This window comes from Petaurus breviceps, unplaced genomic scaffold, assembly GCF_028583685.1.
Source record: "Petaurus breviceps papuanus isolate PSGF00001 unplaced genomic scaffold, PetGlider_PUasm1.0 91133, whole genome shotgun sequence".
In the NCBI taxonomy this organism is placed as follows: domain Eukaryota; kingdom Metazoa; phylum Chordata; class Mammalia; order Diprotodontia; family Petauridae; genus Petaurus; species Petaurus breviceps.
The window spans coordinates 98,333,532-98,349,831 of NW_027187419.1; the positions used below are offsets into that span (position 1 = coordinate 98,333,532).

General features: G+C 35.6%; 1 protein-coding gene across 3 annotated transcripts in view; it reads left to right on the top strand.

Moving 5' to 3' along the window:
- UBR3 (ubiquitin protein ligase E3 component n-recognin 3) overlaps positions 1-16,300 on the top strand; it is a 330,855-nt gene that overhangs the window by 73,596 nt on the left and 240,959 nt on the right. For all 3 annotated transcript variants that reach the window (XM_069080034.1, XM_069080036.1, XM_069080035.1), the window contains exon 6: positions 5,797-5,863. In XM_069080034.1, the coding sequence (XP_068936135.1) occupies positions 5,797-5,863 (67 nt within the window). The remainder of the gene's footprint in view (positions 1-5,796; positions 5,864-16,300) is intronic.

Consider the following 16,300-nt stretch of genomic DNA (forward strand, 5'->3'; position numbering starts at 1 on the left):
TGCTACCAGAAGATCTTATTCCTTAATTGTGAATTCTATAGATCTCAGAGAATAGTGAAATTCTCAAATACTGTATTGTAGGTAGAAAAAAAATTTTAATAAGCTATATGATGTTAATGAAATTAGTTCCAAAGGGCTTTAGGTTTGTAATAATTACTACCAACAACATTGACTTCTCAGTTTTCGAAGTGCTTAGCAGTTATTTGAAATTGCAAATAGTAGAATTTGTCATCAGATACTTTTTCTTTTTGTGCTTTTTTGGAGGTGGAAAGGCTGGGCAATTGGGATTAAGTGATTTGCCAAGGTCACACTGCTAGTAAGTGTTAAGTGTCTAAGGCTAGATTTGAACTCAGATCCTGCTGACTTCAAGGCCCTTGCTCTATTCACTGTACCACCTAACTGCCCTGATCAAATACTTTCAAATGAATATTACTTTTGGAATAAGAAGTGTGTTATGAACATGGTGTTGTTCTTGCCTGCTTTACTTTTTTCTTTAATCATTCATTTTCTTTATCTTTTCCATTTTTCTCACTTTATTTAGTCAATCACTTATTAAATATCTGCTGTTTCTGGGACTGTGTTAAGTCCTTGGAATGCAATAAAAATGTCAATGGAGGAGACAGTATGCAAAAACTTTATGCAGATGAGACATATGCAGGGTGATTTGAAGGCACTTGTCCTTCTTGTAAAACATAGGGTTTTATCTAGAATTTGAAGGAAGGTAGGACAGTAAGGAGGAAGAGTCATGGGGGAGCAGCCAGTGAAAATGTCTCCAGTCAGGAGATGGAGTATCTTTTGCAAGGAGCTTCAAGGAAGCCATTGTCACTGGGTCTCAGAGCATATGGGGAGTAGGATATAAGAAGACTAGAAAGGTAAGATGGGGCCAGGTTATGAAGAAATCTGAAGGCAAATAGGATTTGGAATTTAATCTAGGAGGTGATAGGAAACTGCTGGAGTGTATGGAATAGGAGACGACAAGGTCATCTGTGTGTTAAGAAGATCACCTTGATAGGTCAATGGAGGATGGACTGTAGTGGGGAGAGGCTTGAGGTCCTGAGAGGGGGAGACTTGACTAAGTAACAAACTGTTGCAGTTCTCTAGGCATGAAGTAATTTGGGTTTGGGGCAGTATTAGAGGAAAGAAGGGAACATTTGAGATTTGAGAGAAGCTACAAAGATAAAAATGACATACCTTGGCAACAGATTGATGTGTGTGTGAGGAAAGGGGGCGGAGGGAGGGAGAGAGAGAGACAGAGAGAGAGAAACAGACAGAGATAAACAGAGACAGAGACAGAAGTCTAGGATGGCATCTAGGTTGTGAGCAGGGTTGACCAGGAAGATGATGGTGCCCTTGACAATAATAGGGAAATTTGGAAGAGTGGAGAGTTTGGGAAGAAAGATAATGAATTCAGTCTTGGACATGTTGAGTTTAAGATGTTTACAGAACATCCAATTCAAGATATCTAGTAGGTAGTTGAAGATAGAATTCTGGAAGTTGAGAGAGGTTAAGGCTAGATAAGCATATCTGAGAACCATAGCATAGAGACGATAAGTGAATACATGTGATCTGATGAGATCAGCAAGTGCAATAATATAGGAGGAGTCCAGAAGAGGTCCAAGGACAGGACCAAGGATGTCCTTGTAGGACATCCACAATTAGCGGGCATGACCTGGATGAAGATCCAGCAAAGGAGACTGTGAAGGAGCAGTCAAATAGGGAGGAGAAGAACCAGGAGAAAGCAATATCATGAAAACCTAGAAAGAAGAGAGTATCAAGGAGAGGAGAGGGTGATCAACAGTGTCAAAGACAGCAGAGAAGTCCAGAAGGACAGGGATTGAGAAAAGGCTATTAAATTTGCAAAACATTGGTAAATTTGAAGAGAGCGATTTAAGTTGAATGAAGAAGTTGGATGCCAGGGTGTAGAGAGTTTTGAATAGAATGAGAAGAAAGGAGGTGGAGACATACTGTCAACTATTTTCTCAAAGAGTTTGACCAGAAAAGGGAGGGAGGGATTAATTAGGTGAGAATTTTTTGAGGATGTAAAGATATTGGGAGTAGGAGGAAGAATGTGAGAATAAACATTTATAAATCATCTGTTACATGCTAGGCACTGTGCTATTTTATTGTTGTTCATTTGTGGGGATTCTTTGTGACTCCATTTGGAATATTCTTGACAAGGATACTGGAGTGATTCTCCATTTCCTTCTCCAGTTCATTTTACAGATGAGGAACCTGAGGCAAATAGGATTAAGTGACTTGCCCAGGGTCACATAGCTAGTAAGTGTCTGAGGCAGGTTTGAACTTGACTCTAAGCCTGGCACTCTGTCCACTGTGCCACCTTATTATCTCATTTTATTTAAATAGCTATCCTAGAATGTAGGAGCTATTTTTATCCACAATTTACAGGTAGTGTACTAAGTGCTGGAGATGCAAAGAAAGGCAAAAGACAAATGCCAGGGAAGACAGGTAGAAAGTTGAGGTCAGGTTGTGAAGTGTTTTGAATGCCAAATTCAATTTATATCTGATTTCAGACGCAAGTTTATATGTTCAAACCAGAGGTTTAGGAAAATCAATTTGGCAGCTATGTTGAAGATAGTTTGAGATTGTGGGAGACTTGAGGCAGGGAGACCAGTAAAAAGGCTATTTTAAGTAGTCCAGATGAGAGGTGATGAGGTCCTAAACTAAGATGCTGACTGTATGAGTGAAGAGATGGATGGCAGAGATATTGAAGAAGTGCAAACACTAAGATATAGTAACTTATGGGATGTTGAGAGTGAGAGACAGTGAGGATTAGATGATGCTTAACAGAAACCTTCTAGCCCATGATACAAAAGGAAGAAAACAGCGATTTAGCATAAATGACATATTAAATTAACATAAATAGCTTTCTGAAGAATTAATTTCCCATCATCCTATAGGTTCAGGCAGTATATGATAAATTTGGAGAAATACAACTTTTTTATAATGTAGTTCTTTTCTTTTTTGGAGGGCAGTTGGGATTAAGTGACTTGCCCAAGGTCATACGGTTAGTAAGTGTTAAGTGTCTGAGGCCGGATTTGAACTCAGGTCCTCCTGACTCCAGGGCCAGTGCTTTATTCACTGCACCATCTAGCTGCCCTTAATGTAGTTCTTTTCGAAACATAAGTACCTTTTGATGCTAGTCTTTTATTTAAAAGATGGAGACCACAACATCTGACATAGTATGAAGTTATTTTTTTTTTTAAGCTTCAGGATTATAAAGAAGCTGACATAAAAGTCTTTGTCTCCTAATACAATATTATATCATCCTTATGTATGTACATGTTGTATCCAGTATCTGCATCAGTCATCTATGGTCCCCTATGGCTCTGCACTCACAAAACTATAGCTCACAAATTAGCACTGATGGATTTCCTATTAGTAGTTAGCCAGTATACAAAATAAGCTCAAAGCAAGTGAGTTGGCTTACTTAGTTGGCATACTAAACACTAGTTACAAAATACTACTCCTATAAACCTCTTCACAAATACACAGAGCCTCCTTGGGAAAGTGAGAGCAGAGCCCAATGGTAGTGAAACATAGATGTGGCCAAGGAAGCTCATCTCTCCAGGATTTCAAGGCCTCAAGGTCTTCATGCTGCTTCTCCTTTGGCAGGTCTTTCTCTCAGGCTCACTAGGTCCACTCCTTTCCACAAATCAGTTCCAGTCTGACAGGACTAGTCCTTACTTGAGGCTCTTCTGCTGCCAGAGATCTTACTCCTTGAATCTGCTTCCCCCATCATCTCCCTTTCTCTTCTGTATCTGAAGATTATTTGTTCTGTGCCCTGCGGAATGCAGTGTCTCTTACTGGGCAAGTGGTTGTACTTCGAAACTCTCTGCTGGCAAGAGATCACACTCTTCAAAGCTGCTAGCAGCCTGGGTTGCCTTAGACTGGCCCATTTAAGGGCTGTCAGGGATATGGCAAATCTTCCGGCCAAAGCTGTTGTCCCTTCCAATTGAATCAAGAAAATGACTTCACACTTTTTAAAGGGATAACAAGACCAGACAAATGAGTTGCTGTTTAATTCTATTAGGGAGAAAACATTTTTATTTTTGTATATAATATCCTGGAACAATGTGGGAGTCAGCATGGTACCATGAAAAGAAAGCTGAATTCAAATTCTGTCACCTATTAGCTGTGTTGTCTTTAGGATCCCTCACTTTCTTGGCCTCAGTTTTCTCATCAATATAATTAGAGAAGTGGACTAGATAACCTTCCAGCTCCAGGTCTGTGATATTATAATTCCGACTTAAAAATTTTTTTTTTTTTGCTTTTTGGAGGCAGTTGGGGTTAAGTGACTTGCCTAGGGTCACATGGCTAGTTTTTGTGTTAAGTGTCTGAGGTCAGATTTGAACTCAGGTCTTCCTGACTCCAGGGCCAGTGCTCTATTCACTGCGCCACGTAGCTGCCCCAAGAGTGTAACTGACTTGACTGGAGAGGAGGCTGTTTTCTCTATGCTTTTTTTTTTTTGCTTTTTTTTCTCCTTTGACTAGTTCTATTTTTATCTTGGATGTTTAATTTTGTGCAGAAACTTTTCAGTTTCATTAATCAAAATTATTTTATGTTTTGTAATTTTTTTCTATCCTTTGATGATTAAGAATACATTTTCCTGCCTACCTGTGAAAGGTATATTATTTGCTTCTCTTCTAATTTTTTTTAAGGTATGATCTTTATTATTAAGGTTACATATTTTTCAGTTTATTGTGGTACATGGCATAAGATGTTGGTTTAAACCTAATTTATGCCAAACTGCGCTCTAGTTTTTCCAATAGGTTTTTATTAAATGAAGAGCTCTTTCCTAAGTAATTTATGTTTTCAGTTTATTGCATACTTTGTTATTGAGTTCCATTGTTTTAAAATTTTCCCTTAAAATTTTCTGTTCCATTGATTTTTTTCCTATTTTTAATAAGTACCAAGTGTTTTTGGTTCCTGCTGGAAGTGCTATTTTCCCTTCATCCCTACCTTTTTTCCTTATTTCCTTTATATTCTAGAACAGGGGTGGGGAACCTGTGGCCTCAAGGTCACATGTGATTTTCTAGGTCTTCAGGTGTGGCCCTTTGACTGAATCTAAACTTCACAGAGCAGATCCCCCTAATACAAGGATTTATTCTGTAAAACTTGGACTCAATCAAAAGGCTGCACCCAAGGACCTAAAAGGCCACTTTTGGCCTTGAGGCCCCAGGTTCCTTACCTGTATTCTAGATCTCTTGTTTCATTATTTCCCTTCATTTTCAAGATCTTTTGTTCGTTCAGATGGATTTCATTATTATTCTGTCAGGTTCTGTAAAAGATCTTGTAAATTAACTTTGGAAATGTTGTTTTTGTTATATTGGCACAGTGCAGCCATGAGCACTGAACATTTCTTCCGCCTATTTAAATTGTTCTTTATTTCTTTAAAGAACACATTGTAATTGAATCTATATAAGTATTTTATGTATCAACAAAGCCTTTTTTTCTATTAATATCCTTCTCTTCAAGAAGAACCCTATTCTCATTCTTTCCATTCTATCTCTTCTGTAGTTTTTTTTCCATTTTCACATCTCTTGTTCTTTTAAATTCTTGGTGCATTTGTTATATCTACTAGGTTAGGATAGTTTATTTCTTAGACTTTTGCTCTTTCCTTAATACTCTTCAGAAGAAGCACAGAATAGGTTAGTAACTATATAAAAATAATTTATTAAAAAGTTGCAGCATTAACGAAGTATTTGTTGACAGTAAAATTGTGAAAAGTAAAAGTGCATGTGCTAGTATTTATTCACTGCTAAATTTTTTTTCTAGGAGGACCAGGATGGTAGCCAAGGTGTGGGCAAGCGCAAGAGGGTAAAATTAAGCAGCAGTGTCAAAGGTATTTATAAAGTGATGATTTCATTTTCTTTTTATGTTTTTTGGTTCTGTTTTTGTCTTGCATAAAAACTCCTAAGACTATTTAGTCAATAGGAGCACTTAGTGCCAAAAAGCCCAACCAATTTAAATTGTATGAGAGGAATACTTTATAGTCTCATAATTCACAGTGGTATAATCTGTAAAAACAACAAACAAAATATTCACTATTGAACATTCATTTATATTCTTCACATAACTATTTTTGACCTGAAAAGGTTTTCCTTTGGTCTGTTTGATTTTTATGTAATACTTTATTTAGAATAAAAATTAATATTTTTGATGAAATGTTTATAAGGTTTAAAATGCTTAATTTTTAGTTTAGGAAAGTCTAGAGTCTTTCAAGTTCTTGGAAGGCTACCAGTAAATCACAACTTAACTTTCCTAAATTATAGGTATGATAGCTTTTTAAACATGTTTTTTTCCTACCATTTAGACTCAATCATGTTTTCAGTTGTCCCTGGAGGACTAAATTAGGGCCACTCATTGCAGCAGTTGGAATTAACTTTCTCTGACTTTTAAAAATGAAGAGACCTGGTCAATTTCCTCTTCCTCCCTTATTTCCTTCATTTGATACAAATGCTTCTCAAAGAGAGAGAAGAGAAGAGGAAAATTAGAATTATGGCATAAAGTAGACTAGTAACACTAAATGCTGTTCTTTGCATAGGCTACCAGTTGACAGCCTCTGATCTAGTTTTAGTTCAGAGGTTTAGATTATGACTTGTTCTCAGTTTTAGGAATTCAGATTTTAGGAATTTCTGGCAAAGATTGTGTTTTGCTCCCAGACCTATAGAGCAAGAAACAGTGATTTATTAGGATATCCTCACTCAAGCATACTAGAATTCTCCACATCCATAAGGAAAATCTGAATCTATTGCTTTTGGATATTCTTTGAATCACCTGACTTGGAATAAATTCTTAGATGAATTTCAATTAGAAAACCTTACAGCTCAGTGGTCCTGCTTCATGTTCGGGAAATACTTGAAGTGCTGTTTTATGCTACATGGTATATCTTTGGTCATACAATTATTCCTCTTTGTAGGTAAATGATGAAATGCATTTGTTTATGTGTTGCTTTTAGTCTGGATTCATGCAGAAATGAGAAAGAGTACTGTTCTTTGCACTAGTCTTGGAGATAAAAGTTTATCATCAAAAAGACACATTTTACAGCTGAATCATTTATTTTTAGGATTGAATTCAATGTCTTTCATGTTTAGTGTATAAAGTAGTAAAATATTTTAAGACTTTAATTATTTTTTGATGTATTTTAATATTTAATTTATGCTAGCATCCTGAAACAAAACTGATACCTTGCATTGCTGTCACTCAACAAGAGGTTACTCTTTAGCTTTAGGAAAATTTGACTTGACAATTTGAAAATAAGGTGCCAATAAAATATGGAAACAGTTATAAAACTGCTCCCAGTTCATATGTTTTAAGGTAGATTCTCCAGCTATTCCTGACTGATTTTAGCTCAAGTAAAGCATAATTGTTAAGTAACATAGTTATTTAGAGTTAGGAATTTAAAGGCAAATTGGGAATAGTACTAAAAGAAGCATTTCTAGTTGAATTTTATAATTGACATTTCTTGAGAGAGTGATATCAGTTAGACTTCTTGAGCATAACAACATAATTTTTGGCTTTGAATCACTACAAAGAGCTCACATTCTACTGAGGGGGCATAAAATTTAAGCAGATAACTAAATACAAAGTGTGTGCAAAATAGTACAAAGTAATTTCAATACATAGCGTTAATAACTGAGGATCTTAGTATGTTAAAAGGCCATTAAAGAAGATCACATGGATTCTTAGAGGCAAGGTCAGGAGAGAATGTATTTTTAAATACTTTCTGTGCAAAGACCTAGAGGTGGAAGACAATGTCATGTATGAAATCATTACTATATTGTTACTACCCTATGTTTAATCAGGTGAAAAGCTTTCCAAACCCCAAGATTCGAGTATTCTAGTTTTAGTTAAAGCTACAAATTGTCTCTCTATAATAGGCTATTATAAATACTTTTTAACAAATAAAATTTAATTATATAGAATTCTGGGAAAATGCAGAATAAAACAGAAAATTACTTGGGTCTCCCAAATTCCCCAACAAATAATTTAAAATGATGTCTCAAAATGAACTTTAGAGGGACAGAAATAATTAAAAGTTGAGGTAAAACAGTTGTCCAGTGTAAAACAACTTGGGAGGACATTAAGAAAGACCTGATCTCCCAGGGTGGCGGGCTGGCCTGCTTGAAGTGCAGATACCTCATGGCAGATACCCCTATTTAGCAAACAAGCTCTGGGGGGCAGCTTCATAGACAGTAACCTCAATTTCAGAAACTTTTGCCCTACTGACAGTGTGTGGGGGTTAGATGGCTGATCAGGGGAATGTTGAAGAGTTGTGCTATAGAGCAAGAAACAGTGATTTATTTGGATATTTATTATTTTTTAGGATTACTTAGGATTATTATTATTATTATTTAGGATTATTATTTAGGACATTTGTTATTTATTAGAATATTTATTATTACTCTATCATCACTTGTGTTGATGTGGGTCCCAAGTGCACTAACCAGATGTGGATTGTCCTAGGCTATGGCTGTAGGAAAGGCAGAGCAAATACATGTTGATGGATATGGTTACAGAGGGGTGAGGCCCTGCTGTTCACTTGCAGGAGAAGAAGATCCCTGGTTTTGGTTCCATGGTAGAGGGGGAAGCTGAGGGTTGTACTGAGGGGGCAGATCTCAAGGAGTAAGGGTATTGGTGTGACAGCTTTCCTGGGGACCCTGGTCATGGCTTAGCAGAGGAGAAGAGTACCCAAGGTCAGGTCCTGAGATAGAGCTTAGAAAACAACAGCATGTATAACCTGAAGCTTGAGACATTATCCCTGGGATACACTTCAGGACTAGAGCCTGACTCTAACATAAAGTTAAAAGCCAAGAAATAAACCATTTAAAAAAATGAGTAAGTAAAAGAGAAAGGACCTGACCATAGATAGCTGCTGTAGTGATAGAGAAGACGTGGGTTCAAACTTAGAAGAAGATAAAGAAGTCAAAACAGCTACTATTTCTGCTTCAAAGAAAAAATGTAAAGTGATCATGAGCCCGAAAAGAATTCTTGGGAGAGCGTAAAAACGATTTTACAAACCAAAAAGAGTGGTCGAGGAAAAATTAGGAAAAAAAAAGAGCAATGCAAGAAAATAAAGAATATTATGAGAAAAAAATCAACCAATTTGAAAAAGAGGTCCAAAATCTTATGGAAAAAAATAGCTCCTTAAAAATTAGAATTAGGTAAGGGGAAGGTAATGACTTCATAAGACACCAAGAAATAATGAAACAAAATCAAAAGAATGAAAAAATAGAAGAGAATGTGAAACATCTCATTAGAAAAACAGCTGACCTTGATTGAAGAGAGACCATATTAGAAGTGTTGAACTACCTGAAAGTTATGATCAAAAAAGAGTTTAGACACTATACTTCAAGAAATTATTAAGGAAAATGGCCTTGAAGTTTTAGAATGAAAGGGTAAAATAGAAATTGAAAAAAGCCACCAATCACTACTTGAAATAGATCCCAAGATGAAAACTCACAGGAACATTATGGCTAAGTTTCAAAGCTCCGAGGTCAAGGAGAAAATATAACAAGCAATTAGAAAGAAACAATTTAAATGCTGTGGAACTAGCATTAGGGTAATACAAGATTTTAGTAGCTTCTACATTAAAAGACTGAAGGTCAGTCATTTCCCAATTGATAAATGGTCAAAGGATATGAACATATAGTTCTCAGAGGAAGAAATTAAAGATATCTATAAGCATATGAAAAAATGCTCTAAATCACTATTGATTAGAGAAATGCAGATCAAAACAACTCTGAGGTACCATATCTCACCGGTCAGATTGGCTAAGATGACAAAACAGGAAAATGATAAATGCAGGAGAGGATGTGGAAAAATTGGAACACTAATACATTGCTGGTGGAGTTGTGAACTGATCCAACAATTCTGAAGAGCAGTCTGGAACTATGCCCAGAGGGCTATAAGTAATTTCATATTCTTTGACCCAGCAATACTACTTCTAGGGTCATATCCCAAAGAGATCACAGAAGCAGGAGGAAGACCCATATGTACAAAAATGTTTATAGCAGCTTTTTGTGGTGGCAAAGAATTGGAAATTAAGGGGATGCCCATCAATTGGGGAATGGCTAAACAAGTTATGGAATATGAATGTAATGGCATATTATTGCGCCATAAGAAACAAAGAGCAGATGGACTTCATATCCACCTGGAGAGGCTTATATGAATTGATGCTGAGTGAGAAGAGCAGAATCAGGAAAAATTTGTACACAATTACAGATACAATGTATGTGTGATGACCAACTTTGATAGACCGGACTCTTCTCAGAAATGCAGGGCTACAAGTAAACTCCAAAAAGCTCATGATGGAGAAAGATGTCTACATTCAGAGAAAAAGCCAGAAAAACAGAGTTTGAATGCAGATTGAAGCAAATTACCTGCTCTCTTTCTCTTTCTTGTTTGGTTTGTTTTCCTCTGTGGGGGGCTATTGATATCCCGTCCTCTCACTTACCCATAGTAAGTCTTCGGTCGTCACCGGCCTCCTAGGAGGAATTACCAGACAGAGCACCCGAGGTTTGCAGGAGTTGTTTATTCAGGCTCAGCTACATCGCGACAAAGAGATCTGACTTCCGTATCAGAGCAATTTATAGGTACATATAGCCAATCATCTTCCACAGCTCTATTCATTACCTTTTAAGGTCATACATCAAGCAAGCAGGCACTAGCCCATATACCATTACTTCCTGGCCCCCAACATTCCTCTTTCCCATTTTTCATTCCATCTGTTACAATCCTTTTCAACCTGACCAATGTCTAATGTGAAAGTATCTGCAGATCCTATACCCGATTGTATGCGGAGGGTGGGGGGGGAGAGGGAAGGGCGGGGGAGAAGATTTGAAACTCAAAGAATCAGGGAACTGAATATTGTAAACTCAAAGTAAATAAATTGATAAAGAAAAAAAAAGACTGAAGGTCATGGAACATGATATTCTGAAGAGGAAAGTAGCTGGGTTTGCAACCAAGAATGACCAGTTTACCCAGTGAAACTGAACATAATCCTACATGGAAAAAAATGGATATTAAATGAATTAAAGGACTTTCAATTATTTGTGAGGAAAGGATCACAACTGAATGGAAAATTTGACCTGTATGAATCAGGAGAAATATAAAAAGGTAAATGTGAAAGACCAATTATAAGGGATTTAATAAGGTCAAACTGTTTAGTTCTTATGTGGAAAAATGCTATCTGTAACTCTTAAGAATATTATCATTATTAGGGTAATTTGAAATAGCATACAATTACAAGGGTCGGGGTTGAGCTGAGGATGATAGGATGATCCAAGAAAATAAAGTTTAGTAGGGAGAGGTAGAATGGAGCAATTACCTTATACAAATGAGGCGTGAATGGAAGATCTGTTACTGGAGGAAGGAGGAAGTAGAGGACTAACAGTGCTAGAAGCTTATTTTCATCAGAACAGGGTTAAAGAAGGAATAGCATATACATGTAGCAGGTCTTAACTTAGTGACAAATAGGAGGGTGAGGGGATAGGATAAGGGAGGGACTTTTAGAAGGGTGTGCATATCAAGAAATAGAGTAAAGGGAGAGGATTAGGGAGGGACTTTTAGGAGGGTGGGTTGATTAATAAATAGGAAAGCAAGGGGAGAGGATAAGTGAGGGATTCTTAGAAGGTGTGTGGATTAGGGAGACAGTGGTCCAAGTAAATTAGATATCTGAGGAGAGGTATAGGGTTAAAAGAGAGGGAGAGAAGGATAAAAAGTGAGGAAAAAATACAATACACAGTTAGTATTTATAACCTTGAATGTGAATGGGATGAACTCACCCCAAAAATGGAAACTGGTAGAAAAATGGATTAAAAATCAGAATCCAACAATATGTTATTTACAAGAAACATATTTTAAAATGAGAGATACAGGGACAGCTAGGTGGCACAGTGAATAGAGCACCCACCTGGAGTCAGAAGGACCTGAGTTCAAATCTGGCCTCAGACACTTGACACACTTACTAGCTGTGTGACTTTGGGCAAGACACTTAACTCCAACTGCCCTCCAAAAAAGGCAAAAAAATAAAAATAAAATGAGAGATACATATAGAATAAAAATAAAGGAGTAGAATTTGTTAATCTCCATCTCATATTAAAAAAGCAGGGGTACCAATCATGATCTAAGACAAAGTTAAAGCTAAAATAGATTTAATTTAAAGAGATAAATAGGAAAAGTACATTATGATAAAAGATATCATGGATAATGAAGTAATATCAATACTAAACCTATATATACCAAATGTTATAGCATCCAAATTTTTAAAGGAAAACTAAATGAAGTACAGGTAGAAATAGGTACCAAAACTACAATAGTGGGCAACTTTTAGGATGGAGGGAAATAGAGTTAGCAATAGTAATTGTGAAAAAAAATTTTGAATCAAGTTTCTTTGATAAAGGCCTCATTTCTCAAACATAGAGAACTGAGTTAAATTCATAAAAATAAGAGCCGTTCCTCAATTGATAAGTGACCAAAAGATATGATCAGTTTTTAGAAGAAGTAATCAAAGCTATCTCTAGACATATAAAAATACTCTAACTCATTATTGATTGGAGAAATGCAATTTAATACAGTTCTGAAGTACTGCCTCATACCTATTAAATTCGCTAATAGGACAAAAAAGGTAAATGACAAATGTTGGAGGGGATGTGGGGGAAAGGAGACATTAATGCATTGTTGGTGGAGTTGTGAACTGATTCAACCATTCTGTAGAGCAATTTGTAGCTATGTGCAAAGGACTATAAAACTGTACATACCCTTTGACCTAGCTATAGAATTACTAGGTCTGTATGCCAAAAGAGATTAAAAAAACAAAAAGGAAAAGGACCTATATGTAAAAAAATATTTATAGCAGCTCTTTTCTGGGGGCAAAGAAATAGAAACTGAGGGGATATACATCAATTGGGGCAATAGCTGAACAAGTTGTTTTGTAATTATGATAGTTGCATTAAAAGAAATACTATTGCACTAAAAGAAATGATGAGCAGGATGCTTTCAGAAAAATTTGGAAAGATTTGCATGGGCTGATGCAAAGTGAAATGTAGTGTATACAAAGTAACAGCAGTATTGTAAGATGATCAACTGTGAATAAATTAGCTATTCTCAGCAATACAATGATCCAAGACAACTCTGAAGGCCTTAATATGAAAAATGCTGTCCATTCCCAGTGAAAGAACTGATGGTGTCAGAATACAGATTGAAGTATTCTTTTTTAAACTTTATTTATTTTTCTTGAGGTTTTTTTCCTCTTTTTTCTTTCATAACATGACTGTTATGAAAATGTCTTGCATGACTACACATTTACAACCTATATTGAATTGCTTGCCTTCTCAATTGGGGGTCAGGGGGAGGGAAGAAGGGAGAGATTTAGAACTCAGTTTTAAAAACAAATGTTAAAAATTGCTTTTGCATGTAACTGGGGGAAAATAAAATATTAAATAAAATAAAAAAAATAGTGGGGCACTTCAACCTATTCTTCTCAGAACTAGAAAAAGAATAAATAAAAAATCCCCAATTTTGCCAAACTGTAAATCCTAAATAGTTAAAGGTTAGAGTAATAAAATTGAATGTAAGAAAAGCATTGAATTAATAAATAAAACCAGGAATTGGTTTTATTGGACCCTTCCCCACCCCACTAAAATAGGTAAACCTTTGATTAATATATAAAAAAGAAGAAAACAAAATCACCAGTATCAAAAATGAAAAGGGTGATTATATCACTAATGATGACAAAATCAAAGCAATTATTAGGAGGTATTTTGCCCAGTGATCTGTTAACAAATTTAACAACTTAAGTGAAATGGAAGAATACTTGTACAAAAATATAAACTTCCTAGATTAACAGAAGAGGATGTAGAATATATAAACAACCTGTTATAGAACAAAAAATTGAACAGGCCAAAAATGAGCTTCCTAAGAAAAAAGCATCTCGACATGATGGATTTACAAGTGAATTCCACCAAATATTTAAAGATCAACTAATTCCAGTGTTAAATAAATTATATGAGATAATAGATAAAGAAAGAGTCCTTTCAAGTTCTTTTTATGAAACAAGTGCTAATACCTAAACCTAGAAGAACAAAAGCAGAGAAAGAAAATTCCAGACCAATTTCACTAATGAATATGGATGCAAAAATCCTAAATAAAAATACTAAGTAAGGGAGCAGCTAGGTGGCTGAGTGAATAGAGCACCTTCTTGGAGTCAGGAGGACCAGAATTAAAATCCAGCCTCAGATAACAGATGTGTGACCCTGGGCAAGTCATTTAACTCTGCCTCAAAAAAAAATACTAAAGGACTACAACAATATATCACAAAAATTGTACTTTGTGACCATGTGAGATTTATATCAGGAATGCGGGGATAGTTTAACATAAGGAAAACTATTAACATAATTGATTATATCAATAACAAAAAAAAATCCCATGATTATATCAGTAGATGCAGAAAAAAGCTTTTGAGAAAATACAAAACTCATTCCTATTAAAAATACTTGAAAGCATATTTATGAGTGAATTTTTCCTTAAAATAATAAGCATCTACTTCAAACCATCAGCAAGCATTATTTGTAATGGGGATAAGCTAGAAACCTTCCCAATAAGATCAGGAGTGAAAAATGATGCCCATTATCACCAGTATTATTCAGTATTGTATTAGAAATGCTAGCAATAGCAGTAAGAAAAGAAAAAAATAATGAAAGGAATCAGAATGGTCAGTGAAGTAACAAAACTATTTCTTTTTGCAGACAATATGATGGTATATTTGAAAAATCCTAGAGAGTCAACTAAAGTGTTAATTGAAACAATTTTAGCAAAGTAGCAGGATATAAAACAAATCTACATAAATCATCAAAATTTCTACATATTGTCAACAAGACACTGCAAGAAGAGATAGTAAGAGATACCCCATTTAAAAATAACTGTAGGGGTGGCTAGGTGGCACAGTGACTAGAGCACAGGCTCTGGAGTCAGGAGGACCTGAGTTCAAATCCAGCCTCAGACGCTTAACACTTACTAGCCGTGTGACCTTGGGCAAGTCACTTAACCCCAACTGCCCTGCCTTCCCCCTCCCAAAAAACAAACAAACAAACCAAACCCCAACAAAATTGTAGATTGCATAAAATACCTGGGAGTATATCTGCCAAGATAAATCCAGGAACTATGTGAAGATAATTTTTAAAATACTTTTCATACAAATAAAGTTATATTTAAGTGACTGGAGAAATATTGATTATTCATGGGTAGGTAGCCAGTTTAATGAAAATGAAAATTTTATCTAAAATAATCTACTTAAGTCAATGCCATCCCAACTAAACTATCAAAAAATTATTTTATTGAGGTAGACAAAATAATGGCAAAATTCATTTAGAAGAACAAAAGGTAAAGTATATCAAAGGAATTAATGAAAAAAATGTAAAAGCAGAATGTTTATCAGTGCCATGTCTTAAACTGTATTATCAAGTGGTAATTATCAAAATTATCTCATACTAGCTAAAGAAATACACAGGGGGCGGCCAGGTAGCACAGCGAGTAAGAGCACCGGCTCCAGTGTTGAGAAGACCTGGAGATCGAATCCCGGGCTCAGACACTTAGCACCCACCCAGAAACACCTGGCCGTGTAACCTTGAGCAAGTTACTTAACCCCAATTGCTTAGGTGCGGCCAGGTGGCTCAGTGAGTAAGAGCACTGGCTCCAGTGTCGGGATGACCTGGATCAAATCCGGGCTCAGATACTCAGTACCACACCCAGAAATAACTGGCCATGTAACCTTGAGCAAGTTACTTAACCCCAATTGCTTTAAAAAAAAAAAAGAAATACACAGGTAGATCAGTGGAACAGAGTAGACATATAAAATACAGTAGTAAATGATGATACAAACTTGTGTTTGACACATGTAAAGATTTAAAATGCTTTTGGATAAGAATTCACTACTTGGTAAAAATTGTTGGGAAAATGGGAAGAAATCAATATTTTATATATATATAATATTACTATATACTATATATTATATCATATATAATATAGAATAATACAATATGCTTATAAAATATATAATATACTTAATCAGTATATAATATAAGATCAATATTTTATACCATTTACCATGGTAAGGTCAGTATTGATACATGACCTAGATACAAAGGGAGATATAAGTAAATTAGAACATGGTATATATATATGTATGGAGATATAAGTAAAATAGAACATATTACCTATCAGACTTATGGGATAGGGGAAAAATTTATGAATAAATAAGAGAGAAAGAACATTGTGAGAC